General features: G+C 37.8%; 1 protein-coding gene across 1 annotated transcript in view; it reads left to right on the top strand.

The window, feature by feature from the left end:
* The window catches only part of SNTG2 (syntrophin, gamma 2), a gene marked incomplete at its 5' end in the record, with an annotated part of 96,713 nt that overhangs the window by 19,366 nt on the left and 66,797 nt on the right, over positions 1–10,550 (top strand). The window contains 1 exon segment of the mRNA XM_008945144.1: positions 6,228–6,355. Coding sequence (XP_008943392.1) covers positions 6,228–6,355 — 128 coding nt within the window.

The raw sequence follows: 10,550 nt of genomic DNA, 5'->3' as shown, positions 1-10,550 counted from the left end.
CTCTTTCCCAAGCCTGTAGCCTTGCGTGGGATTGTTGTGACCCAGGTGCAGGACTCAGCACTTGGCTTTGTTGAACTTCATACCATTGGCCTCAGTCCATCAGTCCAGCCTGTCCAGGTACCTCTGTAAAGCCTTCTTACCCACAAGCTGATCAACACTCCTGCCCAGCTTCATATCATCCACAACCTTGCGAGGTTGTCCTCGATCCTCTTATCCAGATCATCGATAAAGATGTTAAACAGGTGGCCCAAATGCTGAGCCCTAGGGAACACCACTTGTGACTGGCCAGCAACTGGACTTAACTCCATTCACCACCACTCTTTGGGCTTGGCTGTCCAACAGGTTTTTTACCTAGCAGAGGGTACACCTGTCCAAGACACAAACAGCCATTCTCTCCAGGAAGAGATTGTGGAAACCAGTGTCAAAGGCTTTCCTGAAGTTCTGGTAGACAGCATCTCCAGCCTTTCCTTCGACCACCAAGCAGATCAGCTTGTCATAGGAGGAGATCAGGTTAGTGAAACAGGACCTGCATTTCAGAAAGCCATGCTGACTGGGCCTGAACCCTAGGTTGTCCTGTGTGTGTGTTATGATGGTACTCAAGATGATCTATTCCATAACTTTCCCCAGAACCCAAGTCAGACCAGCAGGCCTGTAGTTCCCCCAGTGCTCCTTATGGTCCTTCTTATAGATGGGCATTACATTTCATAATTTTTTTTTTTCCTTTTATACTATTTTACCTTTCAATCTTCACCAAAATAACTATCAGTTACTTCTCTTAATTCATATAAATTACAATGAAGTCATTGAAGTTTGAGTTTACAAGTGTTAGCAAATAAGTTCAAAAATTAAAAAATTTTGATAGAAAACCAGACTCCTGTAGAACACAAGTCTTTTGTGACATGATTTGCATTGGTTACATTTACAGTTGAAAGCTGATATATTCATAAGAAATTCTATTTCTCAATGCTGGTGACAACTGGAAGGCATCAGTGTAGCAACAAAGAAATGTAGTTTCTTTCAAGGGAAGAAATCACTGATGCTAATTAGTCTCCTAAGAATAAGCCAATTTTTGTTGCCTTTTTGCTTAATTGTGGTACAGGAATGTTTGCAATAGATACATTGCTGCTCCAGGTATAGTCCTTCATCTAAGTCCACTGTCAAGACTTTGCAAGACTTGCCTTTCTGCAAACTAGCTACTATTTGTAATATGGGATGAAAAGCAAGCTTAATCATGCTGAGTGATATGACCCTGAGTATTTCTGACTCCAGAAGTGAATTAACCCAGCTTCAGCTTGAATGAAGCCTATGTTTTAACAAGAGTGATGGGTCACCCTGAAATATCACTGTGGCTGCCCTCAAGGTGTTTCCCTAGCAGTAATTGCAAATTAAATTACTAACGAGGATTCAGAAACACTTCTTTGTGAGGATATGACATTTTTCTTGCAGAGATTTAGAATCAGTGACAGTTGTAAAATAACTGAGTTTCCCAAACTCCACTAATCATATGCCACAAAATGATGAAAAATTGACAGTCCCAGCCAGCTGTGATCTTTTGCCTGCCTTCCTATATTCTTAGTGTAAACTTAATTCTAGAGACATGTCTGATTAGGTCTCCCTCTTAGTGGAGGACTTTCTGGACTCATCCTACTTCTGGGAAGACTTTTTAGTTGCCTCATATTGAGTTGACAGATAGTTGTTTGAAAAAGTAACAAAGCAGTTGCCTACATTGTCCTTCATAGGTCAATGATTGCTAATAGGATACAGAATCAGACCCTCCTCCAGGTCAACAGGACACAGCTGTCCCAGGTGGGTAGTGATTATGTGTCATTACAACCTGAGTCTTGTTCAGTATTCTGTGGAAAATGAGATTTTTGTGTTCAATCCATTTTTTAATGGACAGGTGTTCCAAACAAATTGGCATTAATTGGCAACATTGTTGGCGGTCCTAGCAGAAAGCCAAAGGTGTGAAATGAACCAGAGAATTAAAGCAGTGATTGCAGAGATGCTCTCTAGTCACATTTTTTTTAGTGCTTTGGAGAAATGGTGTGGAGAGTTTTCAACAAAAGCAGCAGCAGCTGTTTAGTAGACTGAAGACTTGAAGGTCAGCCAACTCAGTATGCTGGGTCAGACCAAAGGACCATCTAGCTACATAGCTTGTTCCTAGCAGACACCCTCAAGAGAATACAAAACCAGAGGGAATATGTAAAATTATTTATGGAGTATGTTTCCTGCACCTCCAATGATTTGGTTTCAGGGCTTCCTGAGCCAGAGTTTGTTATATAGAGAAATACATTCTCCCTTTATTTTTAGCCTTCTGTCTTTTACTTCTAATTGATAACCCTGTTTCTCATATGAAAAGGGCAAGTGAATCACTGTTTCCTAATCCCTTTATCTGGAATTTATATTTTTTACATCCCTTTGTCATAGAATTCCCTCAGCTGCTTCTTTTCCAGACTAATGAATCTTTGTTTACTTAATTGTTATTTGCATGAAGATGATTCCATTCCTTTCAGCATCTGCTTTTCCCTCAACAGCAAGATCTTATTTTTGAGTATTAATCACTTTTTCATGTCCTATTACAGGATGGGGAAGTTAATATTGTCTTTCCTCATGTGCATTACTATACATTTATCTACTATATGTTTAGCAATCCTTTTCTCTCTCAATCATTCAGTATATCATGAGGTTCTTGTGGAGCTGTTTGGAGTTTGGTATTCTTTCTACCATTCTGCATTACTTGCTGTGTGTAAATAACTTGGTCAGTCTGGTGTTTACTGTCTTGTCCAGATCATTAATCAGTATACTGAATAGCATATATAACCATGGGAGTCTACGGGTAGTGCCCCTCCGCAGTGAAAAGCAGTTCTTAACTGCTATCTGTTGCTCGCTGTATTTTAGTTAATTATTAATTTCTGTGAGGATTTTACCTTATTTCGCAATAAATGAATTAACTAACAACCTTTTGTGAGGGACAAAAGGTTTTTGGAAACCCAAATACACCTTAGCAATTGCTTCTTTCACATTAATTAACAGTTTTGGACAAATCTAAAAGATTTTTGAGGTGTGAACTCTGTTTGCAGAAGTTGTATTGACTTCCTTCTTTCCCGGATTGTTATTTTTATCCATGCGTTTTGAAGGGGATACACCAAAGGATCTGTCTCAGATTGAAGTGTTAATAGACTATAGGGCAAACAGAAAAAAGAGAACTACTTATCCTCTGGTTGTGTTTTGTTTCTATGCAATGGTAGAAAGGCCATATGTATGACCGACCTCTTTCGTCCTTAAGAAGGTAAAGAGGAGTCAGTCAGACTTTTTCTCCACCATAAACTGATTAGTCGAATATGGCTTAGTAAGAAACAGGTGTTTGAATTTTGGACCAGTTTGAACCCTTTGTGTCCTTTCCCTGTTCTTGGTCACTAATGTTCTCATAGTGCAGTAGGGTTTCTGCAGATGCAGGTAGTCCAGAACTACAGGAAATAACTAAATTACTCCTTACAGTGCATTTTTCAATTATCAAAACTTGGAGATTGTCTGAAAAAGCCACATTTTCTTTAGGAGTTTACATCAGTTCAGCATATTGTCAGGTATATTTCTACACTGTAGTATCATAATTTTGGGGTTAATAGTTTTTAGCTAAGTAGGTTTGGCCATTATTTCCCCTTTCAGTTCATGTCATATAGATTTTCTAAAATTCTGATCTTTACATACATTTAGATATCTTTTCTTTACACTGGTATCTTACTAAGCATTTGATTGAAGGATAAAGGACCAAATGGAAGCACTAAATTGCCAGAGTGACCCACTCATTAATTTTTTACTACAAATTTTCCCTTATATCGCCTAGACTATCACAGAATATTGTTCAATAGCCTGGTAAAAGAAGTACAAGAGAAAGACAGATTTTAATGTTTAAATTGTCTAGATGTTTTCTGTATCTTGAGAGTTGAGAGAATGAGAACAACTGGTGACGGTGCTGCAGGAATTTTTATGTTCCTTTATGTTCTGATTCTTGGATTTAAATTCAGTGATCATATTCAAGCATTTATGTTTGACTGTAATAAGCTACCTTCTGCTTTATTCGTAGATATTCCAGTTTCCAGACAGGCACATTAGGTTATGTTAATAATTTTCAACTTCAGATTGCATTTTGTTCTGTCAATTATTTTAATTTACACAGAATTCTAAAATTTGCATTAGATTCTTCACTGTATTAAATTTATACTAAACTTTGGAGACACTTTAGCCTTCTGTGGCTAATTCTATGAAATGGAATTAGTCTGTGGACTTTATTATGAAATATTCATACTGCAACAACACCAGGAGATCTCAATCAAATGAAAGCTGGATTGTTCTAGGAATTGCAAATACTTTAAATGAAATTCCTTTCCCTAAAGAGATTTCTGTCTAAAAGATTCTTTAGTGTTACCAGCTCTGGCAATTTCCTTACAAATTTTTCATTTACTAGAAAAGTATCCCTCAATCACTAACTCTCAGTAGTCCTTTTAGGATGTTAAACTCACAATTTTCATTTATTTAAGTAGAAAGATCAGCCATTGCTCACTGTAAGAAGGAACCTGCAGGAGAGGAGTGGGTGGTGGAAAAGGGGGGAGAATTAACTCTAAATCCTAAGATTCCTAAGTCCTTAAGAGCAAGAAAAAGAAATAGAACAATTCCCAGAATGCTCTTTATTTTGAGTAAATTTTATGCCTTTTGAACACCTGGGCATAAGAGAGCTGAAGTTGGGTCATTCTGTGGTTTATTTGCTTTTATAAGTGCTACTCAGTGCGTATTTACAGCTTCTATAAAAATAACTAGCTTTCAACTCTACCAGAAAGTTCTTTCTACAACATGGGACAAGTAAGTTTGGTTCAGAGACAGCACAAACATATCTCTGTCTGTGACTCTTTCTCAGCTGCCTGTCTGTAAATCGTGTTGCTATCGTTATAAAAGACTGAAAAGCTCAGCTGTCATAGTAGTGTGGAGATATAAATACCAATAAAAACTTTTAAATTTATCCATTTTATTCTATAAGAAACTCCTAGTTCATCCTATTGTTTATTTAATAATCATTTTTTTAAGCTCATAATCCTGCTCATAAATCTCAATTGGTATGCTGAGCAGTGGTTTCCAGCACTTTCTAATTGATTTTTGCCTGTAAACACATATTTTTAAGTCATTGCCAAACAAAACTGGTTACCACATTTTTTGACAATTTGAGCATAATTCTGCACTTTCAATCACTGTTACAATGAAGTAAACCTCTGGATAATATTTCATAAGGAACAAACTGCATATTTGGCAAGTTTATACAGAGTAAGATAAGTATCTCTCTGCATTTTCCTGAATGTTTTAGTACTAGTAGTTCGGTGACAGCTTTTAAAATTTCTTAAATATTTTCTTTTTCTCATGTTTCGTTCCTGCTGTCTTCATGCACTGTCTAGTTGCAATACAGGAGATGCTACATACAAGAGCAGGCTGAGTAGTCTCTATGTAAACTCTAGGTTAGGTTTGAGTAGACCCTTTTATCAATAGCAATCATAATCAATAGATTATAAAGTTATGTATTTTCACTGTTGTGATGTCTGAACGTCCTTTACTGCTTTGATAGTATCAACAATCATAGAATCATAGAACAATCTTGCCTTTCTAGTAGAACCATTTGAAGGCAGACTTCAAAAATGAAACTTCAAAATTCATCAGTCCATATATGAAGAGATAACACGGAAATCAGAATTTTAAATCTACTCTTAGATAATGTGGATAAAAGTCCCAGTGCACAAATAAGAAACCAGTAGTGTCTAATGTAGTCTTTACATTAGGATATTAGTTGTGTCTTTTTTTCTGATGATTGAAGCATGTAGGAGTTATACAGAACAAATTAGTTTAAATCAAAAATGTATTTTATGTTGCATTTAGAGAAACTTGCAGACATTTGCATCTATAAGTTATTTCATTTTTATTGTCAGTTATAAATATTAACAAAAATATAAATATCTTTAACATGAAGGTAATACTGAAATTGTCAGAAACATAATATCAAGATAGGTAGCATTCCATTCTACATGAATTCTTCTTTTTATTCCTCTACTAAATCCTGGGTTTGTCGAATAGTTTTATTGCTATGATTATTCACTTCTGAGAAAGAAGAGCCAGAGATGCATATTCATGAGTTTTTCACTATATTGTCTGATAAACTGCACTTACTGATTCTCATTTATTCTGCACAGGCTCCGTCGTCGCCTTCGTCACCCATAGCTAATGAACCAAAATACGAGAAGCGCTGGCTGGACGCCCTATCAGTCCCTCTCTCAATGGCCCGCATCTCCAGGTACAAAGCTGGAACAGATAAATTAAGGTTTGTAATCTAAAATGGGAAACACTGGGTTAGCTAACTCTATCTAATATTCTGCTCTGGAGTCTTGGCTCTATAAGAATTCTTTGTGTGGAGATATGGAAGTCCTTCTTGAGATTAATGGCATGCATGGTGATTACCCAAGATCAAGTAAAAAAGGACAATAAATGTCTCCTACAAATAAGTTTCTGTAATCTGTTGTATCTTGGGAATTCAGTTAGCATCAAGCAGCTAATACAGAGGCTAAGCTTCGTGTTACTTGAATTAATTTTTAAGGTACTATGTTTCATTCTGTATCTCTAATAGAACATTTATATATTCCCAGATTCTAATATTGTCAATTAATACTCCTTTTTCTTTACAAATTATAGCATAGTGCACAATCATCATGACTGTGCTCCATATCGTTGTCATATAGAAATTTGTATTGACAAGAGATTTAGCAAAGTACATGGTACAAAATATTATATTTTTGATTGTAGAATCTTTTTGCATCTCAGAGACCTAAGTAATTGCTAAGAAAGTAGCCGTGGAATACAATGTCAGAGGTAATTTTCCTGGACTTCAGGAAAGATGAAAGCAAAAGTGAAGTTTAATAAAGCTTTGATAAATAATGTGCTTGGGAAAGGTTTAACGCATTGCAGCGTGGAACAGCTTTTTTTCAGGAGACCATTCCATGTGGATGGTCTGCCTCAAATCGACCAGTAGATTAGATCTCAGTAGTCCACAGTTCTCTATGTGTATGAGAACACGAGTTCATTCACTATTGTTGTTTTTCATTTTCTTCATGGGTTGCCCTATATTTATTTACTTCTAGTTCTCGATAATGAGAGAATTGGAATTTCTATTGAAGCATCAACTATACAGGTCACCTCCTAAAAGGAAGTACCAGAAATTTATGTGTATACCTTTCCTGATCTATGCCAGATTTGTTACCTGTTTCCTGAAAATGACCTGAAAAACATTATTTTTCTACTATGACAGTAATAGTGCTTTAACTTAGAGCAATTAGTCTCCTAAATCAGTTGGCAACTCCTCTCCCAGACTTTGTGTTAAAGCATCACAGGTGAAGAATAATAAATTGTCCAGAAAAGTTTTCGTTTCTTCCGCAGTCTTTGTCTGAACTCTTAGTTCTATTTTATTTAGTCTCTCATCACTTCCTCCACTGCATTCTTCCTTCCTACTTCAAGTGATTAGTTTACGTGGTCCAACTTTTTCCAATCTATCACAGGTCTCCAACTATTCAAGGCTTAGAAATTCTTCTGTGAATTAGCTGAACAAAACTCTGTGTGCACATTTAGACATCAACTCATCATCAATTTATCATCTATGTTCTTAAATTTCATAGAATCGTAGAATGGTTTGTGTTGGAAAGGACCTTAAAGATCATCTAGTTCTGACACCCTTGCCATGGGCAGGGACACCTTCTACTAAACGAGGTTGCTCGAAGCCCCATCCAGCCTAGTCTTGAACACGTCCAGTGATGGAGCATCTACAACCTCCCTGGGCAACCTGTTCCAGTGACTCACCACCCTTACAGAGAAAAATTGCTTCCTAATTTCTAATCTAAATCTACCCTCATCCAGTTTAAAGCCATTACACCTCATCCTATCAGTACAAGCCCTTGTAAAAAGCCCCTCCCCATCTTTCTTGTAGGCTCCCTTCAGATACTGGAAGGCTTCAATGAGATTTCTCCAGGCTGAACAACCCAAACTCTCCCAGCCTGTCCTCATAGGAGAGGTGTGTTCCAGCTCTCTGATCATCTTTGTGGCCCTCCTCTGGACCCACTCCAACAGGTCCCTCTTGTACTAGGGACTCCAGAGCTGTATGCAGTACTCCAGGTGGAGTCTCACAGGAATGGAGTAGAGGGGTAGAATCACCTCCTTTACCTGCTGACCACGCTTCTTTTGATGCAGCCAAGCATACGTTTGGCTTTCTGGGCCACACTTACACATTGTTGGCTCGTGTTGAGCTTTTCATCAATCAGCACCCCCGCACGTTTCTCCTCAAGACTGCTGTCCATCCATACTCTGCCCCACCTGTATTTGTGCTTGGGATTGCCCTGACCGAAGTGCAGGAATTTGAACTTGGCCTTGTTGAACTTCATGAGGTTGGCATGGGCCCACCTCTCAATCCTGTCAAGTTCCCTCTGGATGGCCTCCCTTCTGTCCAGCATGATGACCACACCACACAGCTTGATGTCATCCACAAACTTCCTGAGATGCACTCAATCACACTATCCATGGCACCAACCAAGATGTTAAAGGATAAGTGGAGGAAAATACATTTAAACCTCTGAGGTCAGTTATCACCCTGATAATTCGAAGCAGTTTCACTCCTGTTCTGTACATTGTGTGCGTTAGATGGAGCCATCCCAAGGGTTTCCTGTTCCTAAAACAGTAGCTTGTACATTTTGACAAGTCTGTGAAGTGAAACAATCTTCTGATATTGTACTTCATCTGGCTGAGATGGAGTTGATTTTCTTCATAGCAGACCATGTTTGTGATTAAAAAACAATGGTAATGACACACCAGTGTTTTGTTCATTGCCAAGCAGTGCTTGGACAACATCAAGGCTTTCTTTTTCCTACTATGCTCCCACTCAAAGAATAGGCCAGGGGTGGGCAAGAATTTGGGAGAGGACATAATTCTGCTTGTGAGAGGCGGTGAATGGTTGCCTTTGCATCACTTGTTTTGTGCATTTGTTGAGGTTTTTTTTCCTCTTCCCATTGTTTATTAAACTGTCTTTATTCCAACCCATGAGTTTTCTTGCTCCTTCTTATTTTCCCTGCTGTCCTGCTGGAGAGGGTGGGGGGAGTGAGTTGCAGTATGTATGCTTAGCTGCTGGCCCAGGATCAACTATCACAGATATATTTTTCTTGTAAGTATTGAGGAACTTAGTGCTTTCAGTTTCACACTTGGAGAGACATAAGTCTCTTGTGATGCATCTCACTCCCATATATATTTGGTATACACAGCACTCCTTTATTATTGGTGGGGTTTTTTTTAATTTTTGTTGTAAACACTCTAAAGGAAGATGAAATCATCACATAAAGCCCATCATTTAGTTCTACTAAATGCTCCTTGCTTATTTTGGTAAATCAACAAAAGGAGCTATATGAGCATTAAAGGAATACTGCCTTGAGATTAACTGTGGATGAGGTATTTCCCATGATCTTTCTAAAGGTGTTTAGCTTTGCCTTGGGGGATACCAGACTGCTTGTTTCCTTATCGCTCCTCTGAAACTCATGCACATATTTTTACTATTATCCCACTTGTATCCTTTCTCTTACATTTCCCTATGTTCATGTAAGCATAATTCCATCATTTGTCTCCAGTAATTGCTCTCTGAAATCAAGTGTCTGGTTTGCATGAAATAAAACCTACAAGTATAAATGGTTGTATCAGTCTAGATAACAATCCTCCTTTCAACCCTATCAACACATCTCTGCTCCCTTTCACTTTTCAGCCACCAGTCTAGAGTCATTTGAATGAATCCATGATAATTCCCTGGACTGTAGCATGGATCCTTCTGACTAATCCTTCTTTTCCCTGATAGAAAAACAGCTTTTTCACCTGTGAAATTCTTGCAGTTGCTACAGCAGACTTACAATACTTTTATTACCAAAATCAAGTACAGAATGATTGTTCTAATATATAGCATTGCATATTCAAGGTATAGTATCTTTAAGTCCAACTAGTGTTGCTGTTCCGATGTGGTAAACCGCTGTCAGCCAGACTGGATGGCCCCTCTAACCTCACTGACTTTTCTTCCCCATCATATTCAAGATGGTTTGATATTTTCAACCTTCTTTTTCTGGTGGTGTAAATAAACTCCAACTTTCAGATAACCTCAGGAACGAGAAAAAGATTGTTGTAAGGTCAAACAGTCTGTTATATAACTGAAAGAGATATTTTTTTCTGCCTTTATTTTAAAGAAATAGAGAGTATGACAATGAGATTATGGCAGCATCTTGCTCTGCATTTTTGACAGTTTTTCAATTAGAAATGTTATATAGCCAGACTTGTCTGTTAGACTGTAGTGTACTTTTAGGGTGGTATGGATCAAACCTAGTCTAATCTAGCCAGATTAAACTATGCGGTTTAAATGCCTCTGTACTTCATTTGAGTTTTCCAGTAATTTCAGAAAAAAAAGGGGCATGCATTTAGCTCCTGTGTCATGATCCAGGAACAGATAC

This window comes from Merops nubicus, unplaced genomic scaffold (genome assembly GCF_000691845.1).
Source record: "Merops nubicus isolate BGI_N331 unplaced genomic scaffold, ASM69184v1 scaffold4478, whole genome shotgun sequence".
In the NCBI taxonomy this organism is placed as follows: domain Eukaryota; kingdom Metazoa; phylum Chordata; class Aves; order Coraciiformes; family Meropidae; genus Merops; species Merops nubicus.
This window is presented reverse-complemented; position numbering and strand designations above follow the sequence as displayed.